This window comes from Oncorhynchus mykiss, chromosome 1 (assembly GCF_013265735.2).
Source record: "Oncorhynchus mykiss isolate Arlee chromosome 1, USDA_OmykA_1.1, whole genome shotgun sequence".
Classification (NCBI taxonomy): domain Eukaryota; kingdom Metazoa; phylum Chordata; class Actinopteri; order Salmoniformes; family Salmonidae; genus Oncorhynchus; species Oncorhynchus mykiss.
The window spans coordinates 34,318,542-34,344,910 of NC_048565.1; the positions used below are offsets into that span (position 1 = coordinate 34,318,542).

General features: G+C 41.4%; 1 protein-coding gene across 2 annotated transcripts in view; it reads left to right on the forward strand.

The window, feature by feature from the left end:
* Positions 1 to 665: 665 nt before the first annotated feature.
* The window catches only part of LOC110521711 (beta-1,4-N-acetylgalactosaminyltransferase 3), a 31,108-nt gene continuing 5,404 nt past the window's right edge, over positions 666 to 26,369 (forward strand). The window contains exons 1-12 of one of the 2 annotated variants that reach the window (XM_021599507.2): positions 666 to 1,199; positions 5,893 to 5,948; positions 6,097 to 6,171; positions 18,976 to 19,071; positions 19,169 to 19,259; positions 19,504 to 19,604; positions 19,751 to 19,818; positions 20,291 to 20,369; positions 20,456 to 20,522; positions 20,631 to 20,783; positions 20,868 to 20,977; positions 21,095 to 21,195. In XM_021599507.2, coding sequence (XP_021455182.2) covers positions 1,061 to 1,199; positions 5,893 to 5,948; positions 6,097 to 6,171; positions 18,976 to 19,071; positions 19,169 to 19,259; positions 19,504 to 19,604; positions 19,751 to 19,818; positions 20,291 to 20,369; positions 20,456 to 20,522; positions 20,631 to 20,783; positions 20,868 to 20,977; positions 21,095 to 21,195 — 1,136 coding nt within the window. In that variant the 5' untranslated portion in view covers positions 666 to 1,060. Of the gene's footprint in view, positions 1,200 to 5,892; positions 5,949 to 6,096; positions 6,172 to 18,975; positions 19,072 to 19,168; positions 20,006 to 20,290; positions 20,370 to 20,455; positions 20,523 to 20,630; positions 20,784 to 20,867; positions 20,978 to 21,094; positions 21,196 to 26,369 lie in introns of those variants that run through there. The other variant, XM_036976391.1, reaches the window with a different exon arrangement.

The following is a 26,369-nucleotide window of genomic DNA, read 5'->3' on the forward strand; positions in this document are numbered from 1 at the left end:
CATACCCCAAGCGACTTACAGCTGTAATCGGAGCAAAAGGTGGCGCTACAAAGTATTAACTTAAAGAAATATTTTAGCTTAAGTACTTTACACCACTGCTGGGTAAAACACACACTGGGCGCCAAGGCGTGACATTTTACAGGTACTCTCTCTTCTGATAAAACACACACAGGCTGCCACACACAAACACACTGACATAGATTACTCAATCCCCAGCGATAGGGCTGTTATCCTGATGTGTAGTTAGTTTGACTATGACAACAAAACACTGTATTACAAAAACACTTAACAGGTGTGGTGCTGCTGCCTCATATATTGACTTGACCTCATTTAAAACCATATAATAAGTCATCCACTGGCATTGAAAATATTCAGATGTAAAGGGGGGTGTTTTTGGTACACTCACAAATATACAGTACACTATCTGCTAGACTGCGTAACAAAAGTTTTTGACAAAGAACAGATTAGAATCAAGGTCATGTGGGATCATGTGACAGGCCTATGTCTCCCAGGTAATCTATATGGGGTCATCCTTTTTTACGTCCATATCCTATCCTTGAACATTCCTGAAATTTGAACCTTACCTTTACCATTTTAAACCTAGTCCCAAGGATTCCCGAAACTCCCTGTGCCACTGGCTGCGAATTAGATGTGGGCCACGTAACCACACCCCTAAATCTCTCTCGCTGTCCGGGTGCGCAATTTGTTTGTCCCTGTTCTGTGTGCATGTGCAGTGGGTTGGTAGGCATTTTGTTTAATTCGTTCTGCAGCCTAGTCAGACAACCCACGTGCCAGTGTCGATTCGGTTAAATCCAAGATAGCACTCGAGTCAGAGCAGCCGAAGCCAGCGCGTTTTTTTTACGGGATGAAATAAAAGCTGTTTCGGGACCATCGCTAGGTGGGAGTGTTGGGGGCGCCGCAGGTGTGTCACGAACAGGGTCGCGAGACTGACGAGTGGTCAGTCTGGTCCAACTTTGCCGAACAAAGCCGTTAAATTCACGGTGGCAGAATCAATGACTGACTGAGTACTCTGGAGCAAGCAGCAGGGAGATCAATCAACATGTTCAAATCGGTCTTCCCGCTGAAGAAGCTGAGACGGAGTCGGAAACATCTGCTGTTCTTAGCCCTGCTGATGCTGGGAGCTTTCGCTGTTTACCAGGAGTTTGTAGCCACTAGTGTGTGGAGGATCACCAATAGCCGTGAGTAGGCTATATTGGCCATCTGAACCGTTGCTATGATGATCAGCTTGTGTGTGTGTGTGTGTGTGTGTGTGTGTGTGTGTGTTCGTGCTCATTCGGAAGTATTGTGTATATATTGAAGAAAACCAATTTTTTTATGATCAATTTTAGAATAAGGCTCTACCGTAACAAAATGGGGAAAAAGTCAAGCAGTCTGAATACTTTCCGAATGCACTGTGCATGTGTGTGTCGGGCCGGCTCTAGCCTTTTGGGGGCCCTATGCGAGATTTGGTTTGCGGGGCCCCTACCTTGGGGTAAAACATTTTAGTGTTCCCCCTCTTGTCTTTGGGGAGAAATGTATGTTTTAAAGAGAATTCTCTGCAATTCTACACATTTTGCCATGGCATTGAGAACATTCCAATTGTATAACACATTTCATGCACTTCTAGTCATTTTGCCATTGGGCAGGGATAAAACTTGCAGTTTTACAGCTACTTTCCTGCAATTCTGCACATTTCGTAATGAAGAATGCATTTTTTTTAACCTTTATTTAACTAGGCAAGTCAGTTAAGAACAAATTTTTATTTTCAATGACGGCCTAGGAACAGTGGGTTAACTGCCTTGTTCAGTGGCAGAATGACAGATTTTTAGCCTGGGGATTCGATCTTGCAACCTGGTCCAACGCTCTAACCACGAGGCTACCTGCCGCCACAGTATATGTTAATATGACATTTGAATGAGAATGAATAACAAAATCAATAGGGGCCCCCAGGCACATGCCCTGCATGCCCAGCTGTTATTCAGCAATGATTAAGCCTACTGCAAGTTTAGCTGGCTAGACTAACTACCAATCTAAAAATTGTTAGCTGTAATTGCTAATTGAGTGACTGTGACTGACATAACAAGAGGAAAACTTCTGATACGCAACCAAATTTCGAAACTGCACCTGGTGTATTCTACCATACTTACTCAAAAAAAAATATAATTGGGTCGGGGGCCCTAAGTGACCGCTTATGCCCTGAACCGGCCCTGTGTAGGTGTACTGGTAGTTTTGTTCCTTACACTCTAAAGTGAAAACGTTTCTGGATAATACTTTAGGGGTTCTTCAAATTGAAACTATGGGGGAACCCCTATAAGTTCTTCGAAGAAGAACGGTGGTTCTTCAAAGAACCCCCATTAATGGTTCCTTGAAGAGGGTTTATTTTTAAGCATTATTATTGTTGTTATTATTGTTAATAATAATAATCAGCATCACAATATTTTAGTTGTCAGTGTTTATTATGATTTTAATGGAAAAGCAGATATATATACATCCTCTGGCATGTTGATGTCCTCTGTTGGCTATCCATAGCCAGAATGATTTTGCAGTGCAAGGTGATCAAACAGATTTTTGTTCGAGGTGTATGGAGGGTGAAGTCTGAATACTAACAATTACAATTATACAGATGATTGTAGGTTAAGGACGTGTAAGTAAGTATTTCACATGTTGTATTCGGTGCATGTTACAAATAAAATGTGTTTTTATTAACAAAAGGTGCACAACAGTATTCATACCTTGGTTTTTGTGATAAATGTGAATGAAAAAACATCACTTTTAAAAATGGTTTTCATACACATAGCCTTCCTTGTCCATAATGTAGAGGCCTCTTGGATGTTCATTGAAGAGGTAAGAGAGAAGGAAAATGGCTGATGAGACTGAGTCCTGTAAGGTTTTAGAGAAACCATTAATAAACATTAACTGTAGATGATACATGTGATCTGCATAACATTATGAGGCAAACCAATACCAATTGTATACACAGTACCTTTATGTGCCTCCTCATCAGTATACTTGCTGACACACACACACAAAAGCAGTCACCTGCGCCCTATGCATCTATAGCCTTTAGGATATTCTTACCTCTTTGTTGATTGATATCCATTGAATTGTGTCCATTCTGTTTTAGAAAGGATTTTATAAGGGAGATAAGTGTCAAACAACATATCCATTTTCACAAATATGAAAAGATAGATGGTATAATCATAAACAATATAAATGTATGTCATACAAGGGAGAAACGTTACCTTAAATTGAGATCTTTCAATTCTTCAGTTAATGGATAGGCCCCCTTTTTTCCTTCCAATTTTCGCCTAAATGACATACCCAAATCTAACTGCCTGTAGCTCAGGCCCTGAAGCAAGGATATGCATATTCTTGATACCATTTGAAAGGAAACTTTGAAGTTTGTGGAAATGTAGGAGAATATAACACAATAGATCTGGTAGAAGAAAATACAAATAAAATAAAAAAAATTCTACCACCATCTTTGAAATGCAGCAAAGGTCCCCACGTCTAGCCATCACTCTAGTTGTAATTCTGATAGTGTCCACAAGATGGCAGCAGTGGATGTGCAAAGTTTCAGACGGATAACTTGAAGTATATGAGCAAACTACATGACATTTAGTGTGAAGTCACCCAGGTACATTTGGGCAAATCGTGAAGGAGACATTTGCATTAACATTACATTTTTCTGCAAGAATATTGTCAAATCTGTATACTTGGACTTTTCCAGTATTAGTAGCCATATTATAAGTTCAACATTTGCAAAACAACCAGTTTTCATAACTTTATAACTCTCCATATTCTTATAATTTTTGTCCAAAAGGGAAAGTCTTGCTGTCGCACAAGGTTAGCAGCTACATTCTGCGACAGATACAGGGTTTCTGTCGCAGAATGGGCTTTACTCCCATAAAGCCCAGCTCATTGGCTAGCTTTGTTTGACCCCGATTGGTGCTTATTTGACAAAGTTACAGTCGATCAAGTGAAGACCGCCCGCGTCATCGGCATGCAATGAAGGCGTCGCTCTCTGACCAAATTTGGTGTCCTATAGGATATACTACACCCCTAATGATATAGTGAAGTCTGGTTACGCTCTAGGATCTCTGAGGAATAAATACGGATGGGATATGACTGGTTGAAACAACGTTTAGGGTTAGATTTTCAGAGATTCCGATCTTTGCAATACAAAATCAATCGTGCATGCTATATGGACCTTTTTAGGCTATGAAAAATGATTTTATCTAACAAAACAACATTTCATGTTATCTCTGGGACCCTTTGGATGATAAATCAGAGCAAGATTTCAGAATGTAAGTACACATTTAACCTTTAGAGGTGAATTTATCAAACCTATTGCAGTGAAAAATAGCATGTCATTATTTTGCAGTAATAGATGTATTAACAAGAATTTAAGCATTCAGCCAATATAAGACACTTATATGTACCGACATTTGTTGTTTCTCTAAAATCTGCGATCGTGACAGAAGGCGCTGCATGATTTACAACTGTCCCGTTGACGGGATGCCTATCCCTAAGCAGTTTTAAGTACCTGCACCAGCTGTTGTCTCAAATTCAAATCAAAATGTTTCTGTTGAGCAGTTAGGTTCCTGCAAGAACCCCCAAGAACTAAAGAGGATCCTTGATGAACCCCAGCTCCTTTGGGGTTCTTGCAACAACTATTTGGGGGAATTTTTCAGTGCCAACAACCCTAAGGTTCTAGCAAGGCAGAGGGCCTCGGTTCGAGCCTCGGTGTGAGCCTAATCAGAAGGAAGTGGTACTTGCTAATCAAGCGGTGTGACTTCCTTTACATGTAGATGTTAGTCTTTGTGGATGGCTTTTCTTTCCCACCGTCCTTTTTCTCCTGCTGTCTACACACACACACACACACACACATTCGTTTGTCGCAGTGGTAGCCTCATACCTGGGGCTGGAGGGAACAGGGCTTTGGAACCCTGCTGTCAAAACACGCACACAGGTGTGTGTTTGTGAAGAAGAGAAAATTAATAATACACCTCCCTCTGGACAAACACACACACAGTGCATTCCTGAGCCCCCTCCTCAGATGGGGCTATTCTCAGGAGCAAGGACATCACCCTCTTAACATATGTATGTTTGTGCAGGTTTTTGTGTGCATAGTGTTAGGACAGATGTTGTAGATTTGTTTATGTGCCCACACACTTAGCCAGAGGAGAGAAGAGTGCAGAGAAGTTGGGAGGAACAGGGAGAGGAGAGAAAGACATACAAACATGAGAAGGGAGATAGGAAGGGGATAGAATCTCTTATTCCTTGAGTTAAAAATATAATTATTTTTCTGTCCTCAACTACCACTCTAAAATTACCCTGTGTGTGTCTCCACCCTGGTGATAATTACAGACTTCCAGACTACCAGTACTTAAAGTTCTTTCTCCCCATTGCAACCCCCCAAACACACACACGCTAACCCTGTAGCACTGCCCCTATAAATACACACAGGGTAGCCTAATTGTATTGTCTGTTTGTTTGTGTGCGCACACACCTGGCTAGTGTTTCTGAGTCCAGAAGGCTGTTGTTGTTTACCAGACCTGATGCCTTTAGCTCAGCGGGTTAACATGACCCTGAATCAAGCAGATGACACTTGTTGGAACATCAGCAGTAGAGGGTTGTACGGGAAGCAAGGAGTGTGTTCAAGTGTGCATGTGTGTGTGTGCAGTATGTTCAGATTCGTATGTGTCATTTCCATTGTTATGACCAGCTGATTGTGTGTTTAGAGTTAGATCTATGATTTAACTATGAACTAGAACCAATGAGATAAAGTGTGTGTGTCTGTGTTTGTTTGTTTCTTGTAAATACTCCTAATTTTAGTGCCAGTTTGTTTCCCTTTCTTTCTTAACATTTCTCCCTCTCTCTCTGCTACAGGTTTCAGTCCTACCAGTGAGGGCAGTCCCAGGAGAAGACCTACCCAAGAAAGAGTGGTAAGGATAGGGGGAGAAGAAGAGAGAGAGAGAGAGTTTCGAGTGGAGGGTAAGGGAGAGTGGGAGACAGAATTTGTCACATACCAGTTTTTCCATACACACCTATCACAAAACCCAGAAAAGTAGTTACCTCATCTGTGTGTTCCAGGTTGGAGGTGATGTGGGGGAGGATTATTCAGAAGCCTGGCGTTCCAGCTACACCCCACAGCCCTGGAGGCCAGAGGTACATTATTCACCAACAGGAACCTTCCACAACCTGCCCAGGCTTGCCCAAAAAGTGTGTGTGTGTGTATGTGTTGGTGTGTCAGTGTAGTATGTGTGAGTTTGTGGGTAGAGCCCGGTAAGTGTGCATAGAGCCAGTGGAAGAGAGTCAGTGCAACAACAACAAAAAAGGGGATCAATGCAAATAGTCTGGGTAGCCATTTGATTAAATGTTCAGCAGTCTAATGGCTTGTGGGTAGAAGTAGTTTAGGAACCTTTTGGTCCCAGACTTGGCGCTCCGGTACCGCTTACCATGTGGTAGCAGAGAGAACAGTCTATGATTTAGGTGGCTAGAGTCTGACCCTTTTTAGGACCTTCCTCTGACACCTCCTGGTATAGAGGTCCTGGATGGCAGGGAGTTGGGCCCCAGTGATGTACTCGGCTGTACACACTGTACTAGAGGTCGACCGATTAGACTCAAATAAATAATGAAACATGTTCAATTTGGTTTAAATAATGCTAAAACACAGTGTTGAAGAAGAAAGTAAAAGTGCAATATGTGCCATGTAAAAAAAGCTAACGTTTAAGTTCCTTGCTCAGAACATGAGAACATATGAAAGCTGGTGGTTCAGTATTCCCAGTTCTTCAATATTCCCAGTTAAGAAGTTTTAGGTTGTATTTATTATAGGAATTATGACATGTCGACTATTTCTCTCTATACGGTTTGTATTTCATATACCTTTGACTATTGGCACTTTAGTATTGCCAGCCTAATCTCGAGAGCTGATAGGCTTGAAGTCATAAACAGCGCTGTGCTTCAAGCATTGCTAAGAGCTGCTGGCAAATGCAGTAAAGTCCTGTTTGAATGAATGCTGACGAGCCTGCTGCTGCCTACCACCGCTCAGTCAGACTGTTCTATCAAAGCATAGACTAAATTATAATATAATAAACACAGAAATACGAGCCTTTGGTCATTAAAATCTGTTTGGGATAGGGGGCAGCATTTTCACGTTTGGATAAAAAGCGTGCCCAGAGTAAACTGCCTGCTACTCAGTTCCAGTTGCTAATATATGCATGTTATTAGTAGATTTGGATAGAAAACACTCTGACGTTTCTAAAACTGTTTGAATGATGTCTGTGAGTAACAGAACAGGCAAAAACCTGAGAAAATCTAACCAGGAAGTGGGAAATCTGAGGTTTGTAGTTTTTCAACTCTTGGCCTATCGAAAACACAGTGTCTATGGGGTCAAATTGCACTTCCTAAGGCTTCCACTAGATGTTAACAGTCTTTAGAACCTTGTTTGATGCTTCTACTGGGAAGTGGGGGCTCATAAAGGCTCTTTGAGTCAGTGTTCTCGAAGAGTGCCACGAGCTCGTGACGCTCATTCACGTGAGTTAGCTCGCGTTCCATTGCATTTCTGAAGACAAAGGAATTCTCCGGTTGGAACATTATTTAAGATTTATGTTAAAAACATCCTAAAGATTGATTCTATACTTCGTTTGACATGTTTCTACGGACTGTAACGGAACTTTTGGACTTTGCGTCTACTCATGCGTCATGAAGTTGGATTACTGGGCTGAACGCGCTAACAACAAGGAGGAATTTGGACATAAATTATGAACTTTATCGAACAAATCAAACATTTATTGTGGAACTGAGATTCCTGGGAGTGCCTCAAAGGTAAGTGAGTATTTATAATGCTATTTCTGACTTCTGTTGACTCCAACATGGCGGATATCTCTTTGGCTTGTTTTGTCCTCTGAGCGCCGTACTCAGATTATTGCATGGTGTCTTTTTCCGTAAAGTTTTTTTAAAATCTGACACAGTGGTTGCATTAAGGAGAAGTCTATCTTTAATTCTGTGAATAACACTTGTATCTTTTATCAATGTTTATTATGAGTATTTCTGTAAATTGATGTGGCTCTCTGCAAAATCACCGGATGTTTTGGAAGCAAAACATTACTGAACGTAACGTGCCAATGTAAACTGAGATTTTTGGATATAAATATGCACTTTATCGAACAACACATGTATAACATGATGTCCTATGAGTGTCATCTGATGAAGATCATCAAAGGTTAGTGATTCATTTTATCTATATTTCTGCTTTTTGTGACTCCTAACTTTGGCTGGAAAAATGGCTGTTTTTGTTGCTTGGCTCTGACCTAACATATGTTGTGCTTTCACTGTAAAGCCTTTTTGAAATCGGACATGATGGGTAGATTAACAAGAAGTTTATCTTTCATTTGGTGCACTTGTTAATGTTATAAAGTTACATATTTCTAAAAAATATTTATAAATTTCGCTCGCTGCCTTTTCAGCGGAATGTTGTCGAGTGGCGTAAGAAGGTCATTAATATGGTCAAATCCAGAAACGATAATTTCGAAAACAAAACGTTTATTCTTTCAGTGAAATACGGAACCATTCCGTATTTTATCGAACGGGCGGCAACCCTAAGTCTAAATATTGCTGTTACATTGCACAACCTTCAATGTCATGTCATAATTATGTAAAATTCTGGCAAATTAATTACGGTCTTTGTTCGTAAGAAATTGTCTTCACACAGGTCGCAACGAGCCAGGAGACCCAAACTGTTGCATATACCCTGACTCTGCTTGCACAGAACGCAAGAGAAGTGACACAATTTCCTTAGTTAATATCGCCTGCTAACATGCATTTATTTGAACTAAATATGCAGGTTTAAAAATATATACTTCTGTGTATTGATTTTAAGAAAGGCATCGATGTTTATGGTTGGGTACATTGCAACGATTGTGCATTTTTTGCAAATGCGCTTTTGTTAAATCATCACCCGTTTGGCGAAGTAGAAGTAGGCTGTGATTCAATGATAAATTAACCGGCACCGCATTGATTATATGCAACGCAGGACAAGCTAGTTAACCTAGTAATATCATCAACTCTGTGTAGTTAACTAGTGATTATATGAAGATTGATTGTTTTTTATAAGATAAGTTTAATGCTAGATAGCAACTTACCTTGGCTCCTTGCAGCCACAAGGTCCTTTTGATGCTGCACTCGCGTAACAGGTGGTCAGCCTGCCATGCAGTTTCCTCGTGGATTGCAATGTAATCGGCGTCCAATAAGGCAGATTACTGATTTGTTATGAAAACTTGAAATCGGCCCTAATTAATACACACTATCCTCTGTAGCGCCTTGCGGTCGGATGCCAAGCAGTTGCCATACCAAGCGGCGATGCAGCCAGTCAAGATGCACTCAATGGTGCAACTGTAAACCTGTTTGAGGAGCTTCCTGAGGGGGAAGAAGCATTGTCATGCCCTCATCACGACTGTGCTGGTGTGTTTGGACTTGATAGATCGTTAGTGATGTGAACACAGAGGAACTTGACCCGCTCCATTACAGCCTCGTTGATGTGAATGGGGGCATGCTGCTTGAAACTTAGGTATTTTAGACTAGGTCAAGGAGAGGTTGAAAATGTCAGTGAAGACACTTGCCAGCTGGTCAGTGCATGCTCTGAGTATGCGTCCTGGTAAATCCGTCTGGCGCTACGGCCTTGTGAATGTTAAGTTGTTTACAGGTCTTACTCACATCGGCTATGGAGAGCGTGATCACACAGTTATCTGGAACAGCTGGTGCTCTCATGCATGGTTCTATGTCAAACGAGTGCAAGATGGCGCTCGCGAGCAAGATGAAACATTATTGCGCGAGCAAACACTTGAGTCGAGAGCGAGAATAAATGTGGTCAAACGAGCAGAGGACAGGCCCCGCGAGTGCAGGCCAGCGTGGTGCGCGCAAATGAAACTTGAGTGCTTGCAAGTGTGACTTTGAGCGAGCAGAACTGCATTTAAATCGAGAGCGGAGACTTTTGTTCGCCTGAAGAAATACTTACTATATGCCAAGACTCAGAAATTAAATATGTCCCCCCATGCAACAATGTTGATGACAACAATGCTGTTTTCACTTTGCTTCTTAATATAAATCCACTAGCGTTCTATAATTACACTATTAGTTGGTTTCTTACATCAGCAAATAGCTAGTTTGTCTTTTCTTTGCAAGTTGTCCTAAGTCTTGTGAGACGCTAATTGTTAGCCGCTAATACATGTACGGGGTAAGAGCAAACCTAGCTTGCTAATACAGCCTGATAATACCAGTGATGGTGTAGACCTAAATCAGCATGTTGTTTGTGCAACAGTATCTTCTAAATCAAAGAGGAATATGCAAAGCAAGAATATGTTAGCTACATGAAGTAGCTAAGAGAGAACATGCAATGTAGCCAAAGCTTATAGGGTCCCCTAGGAAACACTTATCAACACTTTAGTTCTTACCCTGTCACAATAACTCCTCCCTGGCATTTTAATTTGTTGTCATCTCAAACAACACTGTATTCAAAGTGCCCACTATAATACTCTAACTATATAATTAGAATAGCCATTATATTTCCATGATTCCAACTGTTTTGCTCTAATTCGCAAGTCAAATCGCAATTGCAACATTTGGTTAAAAATAAGTCCTAGATTATTTGCCCATATCGTGCAGCCCTGCGTGGCAATGTGGAAATGATCTCAATTGAGCAGTGGTGTATTTAAGTAAAAATATTTTCAAGTATTACTTACGTCTTTTACTTTTTTAATTTTGCAACTTTTACTTTTACTTCTACATTCTTAAAGAAAATAATGTATTTTTTTACTCCATACATTTTCCCTGACACATAAAAGTACTCATTACATTTTGAATGCTTAGCAGGACAGGAAAATTGTCCAATTCACGCACTTGTCAAGAGAACATCCCTGGTCATCTACTGCCTCTGATCTGGAGGACTGACTAAACACATTCTTTGTTTGTAAATTATGTGTGAGTGTTGGAGTGTGCCCCTGGCTATCCGTAAATTTTTTTAAAAAATGGTGCCCTCTGGTTTTCTTAATTTAAGGAATTTGACGTTTTACTTTTGATACTTAAGTATATTTAAAACCAAATACTTTTATACTTCTACTCAAGTAGTATTTTACTGGGTGACTTTCACTTTTACTTGAGTAATTTTCTATTAATGTATCTTTACTTTTACTCAAGTATGATAATTTGGGACTTTTTCCACCACTGCAATTGAGTACAGGAAATGCTGAAATTATAAAAGTGCTCATTAAAATCACTTACAATGTATGTGTTGCCACCCTAGGACCACTCGCTACTCATTAAGAAAATGTAGAACACTTATTATTCAAAACCCAAAAATAGCATCTTATTTAAAAATTAATAAAAAATACCGTTATAATATTTTGGCCATTTCGCCCAGCCCTAGTCTCATACCAATTTTTCAGTTTGTACTCCAAAATCCATTTGCTCTCGCAACTGTTTACTATAATTTTATAACCAGTGGAAATTCTAGCTAATGAACATAGCCTATAGCAGTCTACTGAAACGCAATTGGTCAGGTTTTTGGACCAATCACGGCTTGACTGCTCTCTAACCAGATGTTTTACCATAGGGATGAAACGAAGGCTGACCATCATGAAAATGTAAGTATGATAGTTTTTCAGTAGAGAATTAGCTCATCAACTAGCTCGCTAATCAACTATGATTTTGAAATTGTAGTAAGTAGTTATTTATTCTCTTATAAAGGCAGGCTATTGACGAGGCAAGCTAGGTTAACGTCAGCTAGCTAGGAAGCTAACTAGCCAAAGTTATCTAGCTAGCTAACATTTAAACGTGGTTTAACTAAAGCCAAAGTGGTTTTGTTTTCTATACCGTCTCTGGCTAAGTCAAGGAGGGGTTTAGAAGAGGAGGAAGACTTGGAAGACCAGCATGGGTGGCAGAAGAGGGAGGAGAGGCAGGGTGAGAACAGACAGGGACGACCTTCACTGGGGAAGAGGTCAGTGATTGAGGAGAGGGAGCCAAGAGATGTCAGGCTTTGAACCAAATAATAGCCAATATTGTAAACCACTAACTGCATACTTTGAGATACAATCTGATTTAAAAAGATTTGTTAAGTTAAGTCAGTTTTTGCGCAGTTACAATAAATGAGAATGACCTCAAACCGTTTCTCTCATTGCTCTTTCCATCCAGGTCCACTGTCACAAATGTATTCTCTGCTCAGCTGACAAGATACAGGATCCATTCTGTTCCAAGTAGGTTACCTTGGCTCTCCTCTATGCACAGCACTCTGGGGACTACCTGCAGGTTAACCATGACATCCACCAATCACCCACATAACTTAATCATTAGTGGTACTGAGTTCCTCTAATTTGCTGTATGAAGGCATTGTGCATAGGACATTTGTCACGTACAGAGTATGATGACCAGCTGCTTTCTATTGGTTAGAAATATTTTTCTACACTGAATGAATGTGACAGTCATTAACCATGTTTCCATCCACAGTTTTTAATGTGAGTAAAGTCATAAAAAAAGGGATAATTTGTTTGTTCGACATGTTGGGATCTTTTTGTGTCTGTAAAATTAATTATGCGAGAAATGGCTGTGGAAACACCAGTATGCGCAAATATTGATATAATAACCATCATATTGAAGTAAACTTGGAGTCATGCAATGACCTGGTGTGTGTGGTCCTCTCACTAGGACTTGGGAAACCATGCAGTTTGTTAGAATACCAATGAAATAAATGATGAGTAACTTCACAAGGTGGGGAAGGCTGCACGGTATGAGCTTGACGCTCCCTTCCAATAAATGTCAAGGGGCTTATTCTGATGACATGATGATTGATGCTTGACTGCCGTTCAACAAATAAAAATATTCTCGTTCTTATCCATAATGATATCATTATGTAGACTAACATACCCGCAGAGTAGGCCTATCTGCCAGCTGTTGGCTAGAGTTCATGTGTCAAGACCAGAGTGGGCTATTTAACGAAACAGCTTGTGACAAAACTATCAGTAGAGTTGAAAATGGGATGGAAACACATTGAACTTTAGATTTTTATTCGGTACATGAAAAACTTTAGTGAAAAAGTATGCACTGTGTGTTCACTACGTCATCACGCACGGATCTTTATCTGCAACAAGTCAGTTGGGTGGGAAAATGCCCATATTTTTTTTATATTCTCATAACTATTTTGCCAATTGGATGGAAACCAAGCTACTGCTAAACAGTATGAGAAGTGTAGGTAAGGGGTGAATTGAAAACCTATAGGAGGATAGCTCTCCTCGAGGTGTGTTGGGCATGAAATGACAGCAGGCTGTCATAGGGTCTGACAAGTGGTGTGGATTGGTACAGGGAAATTCCACATTATTAAGAGTGACTCAGATGAATTACTTTAAAATGTACGTCATACAAACCAATGATTGCAAGTTGTTCAAAGTAGTAGTCCTTGTGCATAGAGTTGTGTGGTTTGTTTCACTTTGAAATCATTTGTTTTTGTTTGACATACATTATAAAGTGAGCTGCCCTATAGCTCGGCTCAGTCCCACATCGTGTTTTATCACTTATTTGGCTAAATGATTATCCACAGTTGCCTCTTTTGATTCAGCCACAGCAGTCTTAAAATAGACTGTTACCTTGAATGCAATATTAAGATGTCAAAACATTTTAAACTCCAATATAACTCTTTTGACATCTTATTTTCCTCTCTCACTCATTCTCAGGACACGTGTGTGTGTGTGTGTGTGTGTGTGTGTGTGTATAACACATTTGACCAGGTGGAGTCTGGCTTCTACTTCATCGCCCTGGACTACTACACGACTCAGCACATATGTGTTGCCCCACCTTCCCCAGTGCCCTACTTTTGTTTACTTTTTAACAATGTCTATGGATCATAAAATAATTTTATGTTGGGACTTCAAATCCACACTAAATGTAATTCCATGTCCTGTATTGTTCTGCACTCTCTAAAGATTATGCTAATGCCCCACTGTAAGAACCTGGAGAAACTGGTTCTGAGGGAGGTGACATGGTCACAAAGAGTGCCTGGGGCACTTTCCAGCTCTACTGCTGTCTGGACAACAGCCAGAGGGTGGTCAGCTCTGCTGCACCTGAGAGCTAAAGGTATGTCACCACACTCCCAACAGTCATGTATGCTCATTTATGTGTTTCTTAAAGTGGCGATCAGCAGTTGAAACAATAAAAAAACGTACCCACTACCCATTTTGGCAAAAAGCTGAGGAATGGACCTGGAGAAATTTGACCACTCTCAAATTCATAAACAGAGTTATGGATGCAAGGATTGACCATCACGCCTCCTTCTAAAACCCTATTAGAGGAGACAACCCAAGGTTCCTCGCCTCAGATCCCCTCCAATGGGTTTTGACAAGGATGTGAGTAGAGAGGAAGTGAGGAGTTGAGCAGAGATTAATTGGGACAGAGCTCGTCATTGTTTTAGGTGGAAACTTATGTTGAATGATATGTTTATTCTGTTTGCACTTATCTTTGTTCTACTTGTGCTCTTTGCACAGATGGCTCTGGCTTGCTTATAACATCTGATCTGACTCCCTATGCAATTTGTCTCCTGTATTACTGACTGTATTCAATACAACTGCAAATGTCAAATTGAAATAATTTTAGATTCTGTAATTAATAGACAATGGTAGTTCCCAGTCAGAAAATGACGGTCTGCTGAGAGGGTCATTGGCTGCAACCTGACCTCCATCAAGGTCCTGCACGACTCCAGGGAAAGGAAGGCTGGGGTAAAGATCATCGTCAAACCCTCCCACTTCCAAAGTTTCCCCTCTGGCAAACGGTTCAGGTCAATCACGACCAAAACCTCCAGAACAGTTTCTTCCCCCGTGCTGTGGGCCTCACTAACCGGTCACCGAGTCCATGATGATCTTCTCATCCATGGACGTCTCACTCTGCACTATCTTTCCAGAACTGCACATTGCTCTTTGTACTCTGCACATTTCTTACATGCTTAATTTATAATGTAGCATATAGTGTACATACTGTATGTGGATCTGTGGAAATTCTGCATCTACAGTGCCTTGCGAAAGTATTCGGCCCCCTTGAACTTTGCGACCTTTTGCCACATTTCAGGCTTCAAACATAAAGATATAAAACTGTATTTTTTTGTGAAGAATCAACAACAAGTGGGACACAATCATGAAGTGGAACGACATTTATTGGATATTTCAAACTTTTTTAACAAATCAAAAACTGAAATTGGGCGTGCAAAATTATTCAGCCCCCTTAAGTTAATACTTTGTAGCGCCACCTTTTGCTGCGATTACAGCTGTAAGTCGCTTGGGGTATGTCTCTATCAGTTTTGCACATCGAGAGACTGAATTTTTTTTCCCATTCCTCCTTGCAAAACAGCTCGAGCTCAGTGAGGTTGGATGGAGAGCATTTGTGAACAGAAGTTTTCAGTTCTTTCCACAGATTCTCGATTGGATTCAGGTCTGGACTTTGACTTGGCCATTCTAACACCTGGATATGTTTATTTTTGAACCATTCCATTGTAGATTTTGCTTTATGTTTTGGATCATTGTCTTGTTGGAAGACAAATCTCCATCCCAGTCTCAGGTCTTTTGCAGACTCCATCAGGTTTTCTTCCAGAATGGTCCTGTATTTGGCTCCATCCATCTTCCCATCAATTTTAACCATCTTCCCTGTCCCTGCTGAAGAAAAGCAGGCCCAAACCATGATGCTGCCACCACCATGTTTGACAGTGGGGATAGTGTGTTCAGGGTGATGAGCTGTGTTGCTTTTACGCCAAACATAACGTTTTGCATTGTTGCCAAAAAGTTCAATTTTGGTTTCATCTGACCAGAGCACCTTCTTCCACATGTTTGGTGTGTCTCCCAGGTGGCTTGTGGCAAACTTTAAACAACACTTTTTATGGATATCTTTAAGAAATGGCTTTCTTCTTGCCACTCTTCCATAAAGGCCAGATTTGTGCAATATACGACTGATTGTTGTCCTATGGACAGAGTCTCCCACCTTGCCTGAAATGTGGCAAAAGGTCGCAAAGTTCAAGGGGGCCGAATACTTTCGCAAGGCACTGTATATATATTTTGTTCTGTATATTCTGTTTATTGTGGCAGCACCATTTCACAGTCAAATTCCTCTACATGCAAATTTATTCTGACATGTTAACCTGAGTTTAGCTGGTTTATCATGTCAGTTGGAGTTTATATTATTTGGGACTGGTTATGTACTGTAGCAGGTAACAGATTATACCCTTTGTCTTCATATAATAAAAAAATCCCTGTGTGTGTGTGTGTGTGTGTGTGTGTCCTTGGGCTTAATACCCTAAATATTGTATCTTTCCTGCAATTAGTGGACTCATTTTATGGTGTCTGCTAGAACTGTCTGCTTTTTGTTTTTCATACAAAAGTTGCTGGCTAACAAATAAGCTAGCTAGCTAACTTTAAGTATACTGAACAAAAATATAAACGCAACATGCCACAGAGATTTTACTCAGTTACAGTTCAAATCAGTCAATTTAAATAAATTCCTTAGGCCCTATTCTATGGATTTCACCTGACTGGGCAAGGGTGCAGCCATGGGAGGGCATAGTCCCACCTGCTTGGCAGCCAGGTACAGCCAATCAAATGCATTTTCCCCCACAAAAGGGGCTTTATTACAGACAGAAACACACCCAGCATATGCCACACCTGTCAAGTGGATGGATTATCTTGGCAAAGGAGATGCTCACCATTAAGGATGTTAACACATTTGTGTGTATGGAAAATGTTTGGGATTTTTTTTTTCAGCTCTGGAAACATGGGACCAACACTACATGTTGCGTGTATTTTTTTGTTCAGTGTAAAGTCTACTCAACTCAAGGTATAATATACGTATTATAATTAATTTTAAGCTCAAACCACTAAACAGACGGCTCGCAATAGCCAATCACAACACTGGACTGGCCAATGGCAGGAATTTGTTAGATTGGTAAATTTCACTGGAGTGAAGAACTAAGGTTTCTAGACACACACCCGCCCGCCCCCATCTCCCTGAAATCCAAACCTAAAGGTGCCAAGACATGAGAGAGCAATTTGAGAAATGTAAATGTTCACAAATTCATACAAAATGAAGAGCTGAAATGTCTTGAGTCACTAAGTATTATTATTATTATGGCAAGCCTAAATAAGTTCAGGAGTAAAACTTATCTTGACAAGTTGCATGGACTCACTCTGTGTGCAATAATAGTGTTTCACATGTATTTAATTTTTTTGCGCTACCTCATCTCTGTAAGGTCTCTCATTCGAGCAGGACATTTCAACCAAAAAGACCAGGGAGGTTCACAAAGGAAAAGCAGACATTGAATATCCCTTTGAGCATGGTTCCAAAACATGCATCCTGTTTGCAACAAGGCACTCATGTAATACTGCAAAAAAATGTATCGAAGCAATTCACTTTTTGGCCTGAATACAAAATGTTTATGTTTGGGGCAAATCCAATACAACATATTACCGAGTACCACTCCATATTTTCAAGCATAGGTATGCTTGTAATCGTTAAGGACTGGTCCAGTCTGCTTTTCACTAAACATTAGAAGATGAATTCACCTTTCAGCAGAACAATAATCTAAAACACAAGCCCAAGCTACAGTTTTGACTTAAATCTGCTTGAAAATCTAGGGCAAGGCCTGAAAATGGTTATCTAGCAATGATCAACAACCAATTTGACAGAGCTTGAATCATTTTGAAAATAATAATGGGCAAATGTTTCACAATCCAGGTGTGGAAAGCTCTTAGAGACTTACCCGCAAAGACAGCTGTAATTGCTTCCGAAGGTGCTTCTACAAAGTATTGACTCATTTTTCAATAAATTTGCATACATTTCTAAAAGCTGTTTTTACTTTGTCATTATGGGGTATTGTCAGTGGCGTATATTCATGGCTGCCAAGGGAAGCCAGGCTTCCCCCAAAAATTGACAAATAATTATTTTGCCAATCAGAGTTGAGCTAAACTGACTGAGCTCAACTGTTAATGGTCCAGGCGCACCAAAAAAAGTGTCAAGATAAGCCAGCTTGAATTTGGCTTCACTCCCATCACATTGCTTCAAGATAAATAACTCATTGACAGAAACAACTTGAATTGTGGCATCTCGTTTTGTTGTCCTCCGGTGGCTAGATAAAATGTGGACTTTATTCTCCATACAGGCCAATGATTATTCTGATCCAATCATAAATTCATAGATTGTGCTCATGGATTGAGAGGAGGGGAGTTCAATAGCTAGATGTAGAAGGCTAATGTTAACCAGCTAACGTTGCCCATGAAAGGAAGTTAGGCTAGCAAACAAACATTTTAGCCAGGTAGCCTATGACAATCAAATCAAATGTATTTAAATAGCCCTTCGTACATCAGCTGATATCTCAAAGTGCTGTACAGAAACCCAGCCTAAAACCCCAAACAGCAAGCAATGCAGGTGTTGAAGCACGTTGGCTAGGAAAAACTCCCTAGAAAGGCCAAAACCTAGGAAGAAACCCAGAGAGGAAAAAGGCTATGAGGGGTGGCCAGTCCTCTTCTGGCTGTGCCGGGTGGAGATTATAACAGAACATGGCCAAGATGTTCATAAATGACCAGCATGGTCAAATAATAGGTCTGGGACAGGTAGCACGTCCGGTGAACAGGTCAGGATTCCATAGCCGCAGGCAGAACAGTTGAAACTGGAGCAGCAGCACGGCCAGGTGGACTGGGGACAGCAAGGAGTCATCATGCCAGGTAGTCCTGAGGCATGGTCCTATGGCTCAGGTCCTCCGAGAGAGAGAAAGCAGAGAAGGCATACTTAAATTCACACAGGACACAGGATAAGACAGGAGAAATACTCCAGATATAACAGACTGACCCTAGCCCTCCGACACAAACTACTGCAACATAAATACTGGAGGCTGAGACACATAAAGAGAGCATGGTTTATGTTGTCATTGTTTCACTGTCATGTTCTCTCTCTCTCCAGTATAAGGGACAGGTTAATCTCCATATCTTTGAGGACTGGTGTGGCAGCTCTACAGCTCAGCTCCGCAAGAACCTGCACTACCCACTCTACCCACACGTGAGTCACTCACACACACACTACACGCCCATGTGATTCCCCCAGCAACATATACACGACATGCCATACCTCTGTCTCTCTATCTCTCTCTCTTTAGTCTAGAACCACTGTAAAGAAGCTGGCTGTTTCTCCTAGATGGACCAACTATGGCCTCAGGATCTTTGGCTATCTCCACCCCTATACTGACGGTACCCTTCCATTCATCCTGGAGTACAAGTTGAAATTCATGTAGGGCATCGAGACAGTTCGGTGGGTGGTAACACCAAGGCTTTTAACAACTGTGTTTGGTGCAGTAAGACAGCCATTCAACTTTACATGCCACAAGGCGACTAAACCACAGAGGTCCAAACACTGAACCCAGAGGAACAACTAATTAAATTCAAAGAATGCTCTGACAAATATTTGTCATCTAACTGTGTGTGTGTGCTCCAGGTGAGTTTGTGTTTGCGGTGAGCTCTGATGATAACTCTGAGTTCTGGCTGAGCCGGGATGACTCTCCACTCAACCTGCAGCTACTGACCTGGATCGGCAAGGTGGGCTCTGTGTGTGTGTGTGTTGGTGTGTACCTGCATACCTGAGATAGCTACAGTGACAGGCATGAGTGTGTTTATTTGGGATTATGGCAGCTCTCTTCCTGTCTTTAAGTACGATGAGCTGTCAAGTGTGGGGTGTTTTTCAGACTGGCATGGAGTGGACGGCACCAGGTGAGTTTGGGAAGTACGCCAGTCAGACATCCAGACCGGTTAGGTGAGTCGGCTAAACACTTTGTGGGTGCTTTTGTATTAGTGAAGGCTATGATTGCCGGGGGGAATGAATCTATGTCTAAACACAGGGCTGAGAGTTATTTTAAGCACAGGTTGTTTTTTCTTCTTTTTTTGTGGTGTATTGGAGCTATGGCACTGAGCCAGGATGCACACACAGACCTACCTCTGAGGTGAAGTGTGTGTGTGTGTGTGTGTACCTGTGTGTGTGTGTACGATGATGGATGGTGCAGGGAGATGTGGGTTTGATCCTGACAAAGGACGCTGTCACAAAAACCGTAATCAAGCATGGACCGCAGGCTAGAGAGAGGTTAAATGAAAGAGGGAGGGGAACAGGGAGAGAGGTTAAATGAGGTGATAGAGGGAAGGAGGTGATAGTCATGAGATGGCAGGCATCTACAACCACTTATCAGAAACTAGCAAGTGTGTGTGTGTGTGTGTGTGTGTGTGTTCTGCAGGCTGTCAGTTCAGAGGATGTACTTCTTTGAGATAGTCCATAAACAGAACGACAGAGGAACAGACCACATGGAGGTGGCGGTGAGTTTCCCTTCTCTACTCTTTCTTCTTTGTGTGTGCATGCAGGCAGTAGTATTAAGTGTGTGTGTGTAATTGTTTTGATACAGTGGCAGCTGAACCAGGAGGGTCTAAGCTTTACAGTCATCAGCTCCAAGTACATATCCCTCTATACCAGTGAGTACACACACACGGACACACACACACGGACACACACACGGACACACACTTCTAACTTATTTGAACTACCTAACCGTTATCTCAGACGTGTGTATGTGTGTACAGATGAGTCCGCTCTGAGGATGAGTGACACCACTCACATACCCCAAACGGCCGCCAGTCACACCCGCACGCCTAGCAACCAGCCTGACAACCAGCTGAGCAGCCAGCCTGTGGCCGACATGCGGAGAGTTGACCCACGGGACACCCTCTACCAGAGTAAGACCTCACACTCTCACTCACACACACACACACACACACTACAGTCGTTAGATAGAAAAAACAACAACTCTGTGTGTGTAGTCCCTGCCCTAGACAGTAGGTACCTCCGTGGTGTGTTACCTGACTGCTCCTATAAACCAAGCTACATCATCAAAGGCTTCCCTCTGTTGCGATACCAGGGTCTGCAGTTTGTAAGTACTGTAACTACTACAATCCCTATAGTTTACAGAAATGAGTTTGTTTAGTGGGTTGATGTGTTGTTAGCTGGCTATGAGCGGGTCTTTACCATGTTGTTTGTGTGTCTCCAGGTCCACATGTCCTACATCTACCCCAATGACTACACACGGCTCACACAGATGGAGACAGAAAACACCTGCTTCTACCACAACAGTCCCCTAGACCTGGACAGGTGAGAAGGGGATGGAAAGGGAGAGTGATTTTTTTAATGAAGTAGAGCCGACAGTGAATGGGAGAATCTCAATTGCATACTCCTTGCGTCCTCTCTCCTCACTTCCTTAAAACCCATTGGAGGAGAAGGTCAGAGGGGTGTGACCTCTGGCTTTCTCATCCAAGCTGTTTTGAGAAGCAGGCGAGGAGAGAGGATGTGAATTGTAGGCAATTGAGATTTTCCCTATGGCTCTGAGAACAGTTTCCCAAAAGCATTTTAAGGCTAAATTTATCATAAGAACCTTCGTAGGGGCATCTTTAAATCTGTGAGCTGTTTGCCAAAACCACTGTTACTAAAGTTGCACTAGAAAACGCTTGTTATTTACCAACTGCTTCAGACCAGTCTTAGAACAGCTAAGTGTGTCTTTAGATGTGTTTTTTCCCTACCATGTCACTTTATACACAGAAGATCTCTGCTAGACATAGAATCAAGATGTTTATCTGTGTCTCTGTGACCACTGATACCTTCACAATGAAGTTGACCTACAAATACAATGTTGTCAATGTCTTTGCAATTGTTACAAACAAGTGAAGGATTAAAAGATGCTTCCAATGAAAACAGAGATGACTGCAGAAAAAGATGAATAGCCTACCAGTATTAGGGATTAACACGGGTAACCAAGCACTTCACATTTCCCTAAACATTTCCCCCCAATGTCACACTAATGCAATTCAACAAAATACACATGCGGAGCAGCTGATTGGATAATGTGCTATTACATTTTTTGCCAAAATAGGTTGTGGCATGAAAGCCTTTAGCCTAACAAGTCGCCATAAATTCGAAGCTGACACATAATTGGCACTACTGGACTGCACACGAGACCCGAATGCAGTATAGAGTTCTCATCAGAAAATTAGACCCCTGTCCGGTGATCTAAAGCCAGAGCCCAGGCCTGGTCCGACATCACAGAAATTAAATTAGCCCAAACCCGCACTTATCTAGAAAGCAGTAAGCTAAATTGATTTAAACGGGTGTTGAGAACAACGCTGCGGATGTGGGCAGCGATGGAGTGAGGAGATGAGGAAACAGCCATTCGGCCTAGAAAAAGCCCAGAGAGAGGAAACCTCACCTTAGCTATGATCAACTGAATGTTGAAAATATTGGAATAAAGTAGGCTAATGCAATTAAAGGCATATATCAAATTCTCGCTTATACTGAAACTCCCGAAGTCATATACAACCTCTATACTAATTTAAAGCAATAGTCGTGTGTGGTCACCTAGATGATCATTTCAGCACCGTTATGATTGGGACAGTGCCATCACACTGCTTTGAGACAAGCGTGGGGGACTCGTCTAGATAAATCAATCAATGTCAGATCTTTGTTTTCACTGAATCTCTGTTAGGATATTTGGTAGTAGGCTGATTAGGCTGATGAAATGTTAGCTAAATTGAGATGAGTGCTAATGATCATCTTTATTCTAGTTTGCTCATATATTAGCTGATCATTTTTCTAGCATGTTATACTCACGTAGTAGCTTGTCCTACTCCCTACCAAAAGCCTGTGACTGTCAATCAATATGATTTTGTTCACAGTCCATTTGAAATTATTCAGACCCCTTGACTTTTTCCACTTAGTTACTTTACAATCTTATTATAAAGTGGTTAAAAAAAATGCCCCTCAACAATCTACACACAATACCCCATAATGACAAACCAAAAACTGGTTTTTAGCAAATGTAAAAATAAACTGAAATATCACATTTAAATAAGCATTCAGACCCTTTACTCAGTACTTTGTTGAAGCACCTTTGGGATTGATATCAGCCTCGAATCTTCTTGGGTATGACGCTACAAGCTTGGCACACCTGTTTTAGGGGAGTTTCTCCCATTCTTCTCTGCAGATCCTCTCAAGCTTTGTCAGGTTGGATGGGGAGCGTCACTGCACAGCTATTTTCAGGTCTCTCCAAAGATGTTTGATCGGCTTTAAGTCCGGGCTCTGACTGGGCCACTCAATGACATTCAGAGACTTCTCCCGAAGCCACTCCTGCATTGTCTTGGCTGTGTGCTTAGCGTCGTTGTCCTGTTGAAAGGTGAACCTTCGCCCCAGTCTGAGGTCCTGAGCGCTCTGGAGCAGGTTTTCATCAATGTTCTCTCTGTACTTTGCTCTGTTCATCTTTCCCTCGATCCTGACTAGTCTCCCAGTCCCTGCAACTGAAAAACATCCCCACAGCATGATGCTGCCACCACCATGCTTCATCGTAGGGATGGTGGCAGGTTTCCTCCAGATGTGACGCTTGGAAGTCAGGCCAAAGTGTTCAATCTTGGTTTCATCAGACCAGAGAATCTTGTTGTTTTGGCAAACTCCAAGCAGGCTGTCATGTGCCTTTTATAGAAGAGTGACTTCTGTCTGGCCACTACCATAAAGGCTTAATTGGTGGAGTGCTGCAGAGATGGTTGTTCTTCTGGAAGGTTCTCTCATCTCCAAAGAGGTGCTCTGCAGCTCTGTCAGAGTGACCATTGGGTTCTTGGTCACCTCTTTGATCAATAACCGTTTTCCCCAATTGCTCAGTTTGGCCAGGCGGACAGCTCTAGGAAGAGTCTGGGTGGTTCCAATCTTCTTCCATTTAAGAATGATGGAAGCCACTGTGTTCTTGGGGACCTTCAATGCTGTAGACATTTTTGGTATCCTTCCCCACATCTGTGCCTCGACTCAATCCTGTCTCAGCGCTCTAAGGACAATTCCTTCGACCTCATGGCTTGGTTTTTCCTCTGACATGCACTGTCAACTGTGAGACCTTATATAGACTGGTGTGTGCCTTTCCAAATCATGTCCAATCAATTGAATTTACCACAGGTGGACTCCAATCAAGTTGTAGAAACATCTCAAGGAGGATCAATGGAAACAGGATGCAGCTCATTTTCGAGTCTCATAGCAAAGGGTTTGAATACTTTTGTAAATAAGTTATTTCATTTTTTTTGCTTTTTTTTATATGCAAACATTTCTGAAAAGCAGTTTTGTCATATGGGGTATTTTGTGTAGATTGATGTTTTAAACAATTATTTTTTAATCAATTTTAGAATAAGGCTGTAACGTAACTAAATGTGAAAGAAATCAAGGGGTCTGAATACTTTCCGAATGCACTGTATACTTAATAAGCAATAAGGCCCGGGTGGGTGTGGTATACGGCAGATATACCATGACTAAAAGGGCTGTTCTTAGCACAACACAATGCGGAGTGCCAGGACACAGCCCTTAGCTGTTTCCCCACGGGTGGGTCTAATCCAGATTGCTGATTGGTTGAAAACGCATTCCAGCCGGTGTCTATTCCACAAATTACCACCGGCTAAATCTATGACATTAAAATGCCTATTACTCTGTTCCATCTGACAGCACAATCCACTGTCTCATCAGCCCAGGCAGGGAAGTTATAAACTTGATCTCCACTATAATAAACTTCTCACATTACTTTTTGCTGTCTGTCTGTCCGACATTTGCAACATTGTTTCAATATTCAAATTCGATCTCCAACTGTCCCATAGTAATGAACGTGTTGGGGTCGGGAGTCGGGACGAGAGAGAGGCAGGCAGCGTTTTCAGCCAGTCGAAGTCATGAATCAGCTGGCATCATTTTTATGGATATACAAATGTCAATTGAAAAAGGTCAAACGAAACGAAGTGCAGCTAATTTGCAGTCTTTCCAGCTTCAGTTTGAAGTTATTGTGTTAATTGTGCTGTTGGTTACGTTAGAATAACTTTAGTGTCCTAACAGAGAGTACATTTTCTATGCCATGTGAAATCGCGCCTCATTAGTTCATTGTTATGGATGTATCCAAATAAATGTCACTAGAAAACAGCTTAAACAAATGCATCTACTGTTGTCTGCACTGTTTGACGTGACTGTAAGTTAGTTGTAGTTGGCTAGCTAGCAAGTAAGGGATAAGAACGCTGTCAGCCAGTTTTGCAATGGAACATTTGGAACGAACAGCTGGGTCGCGTCTCTGGCAACCGAACCAATAGAACGACCGACCAGCCGGCTTGGGTAGCAACCCTAGATTGTTTCGGGACTATATCTTCTGGAAGGATGAAATAGTATGAATAAAATCATCAAAATAAAGTTTATGAAAATATGTCGGTAACACTATGTATAAAACTGATAATGACCTCGAAGCCAGTGTTTGGAGGATATATTGGACACTGTTATCAAACCTCCAAACGAGCTTCAACGCCATACAACACTCCTTCCGTGGCCTCCCAACGGCTCTTAAATGCTAGTAAAACGAAATGCATGCTCTTCAACCGATTGCTGCCCGCACCTGCCCGCCTGGAGAAATGTAACCACTCTCAGATGAATAAACAGAGCTATGGATGCAAGGTCTGACCATCCATGATATTAAAGTTATTGTTTTAACCATGTTATGAGGCTGGACAGTGTTTGTTTACATTCACAATGTTCACAAACATTGGAGTAAAACAAGCTTATATTTTGGGTTCCCATGGAGTGTGACAGTTGAACTAAGCTCATGAGGCATTTATAAGTTATATTCTTCAAGAATCAATGGATATATATACAGTTGAAGTCGGAAGTTTACAACTCAGCCAAATACATTTATACTCAGTTTTTCACAATTCCTGACATTTAATCCTCGTAAAAATTCCCTGTCAGATAGGATCACCACTTTATTTTAAGAATGTGAAATGTCAGAATAATAGTGGAGAAAATGATTTATTTCAGATTTTATTTCTTTCACATTCCCAGTGAGTCAGAAGTTTAGGAGACAGAACTCGTCTCCTTTCTGAGTGGTATGACGGCTGCGCTGTCCCACGGTGTTTATACTTGAGTACTATTGTTTGTAAAAATTAACGTGGTACCTTCAGGTGTTTGGAAATTGCTCCCAAGGATGAACCAGACTTGTGGAGGTCCACCATTTTTTTTATGAGGTCTTGGCTGATTTCTTTTGATTTTCCCATGATGTCAAGCAAAGAGGCACTGAGTTTGAAGGTAGGCCTTGAAATACATCCACCTCCAATTGACTCAAATTATGTCAATTAGCCTATCAGAAGCTTCTAAAGCCATGACATCATTTTCTGGAATTTTCCAAGCTGTTTTAAGGCACAGTCAATTTAGTGTATGTTAACTTTTGACCCACTGGAATTGTGATACAGATAATTATAAGGGAAATAATCTGTATGTAA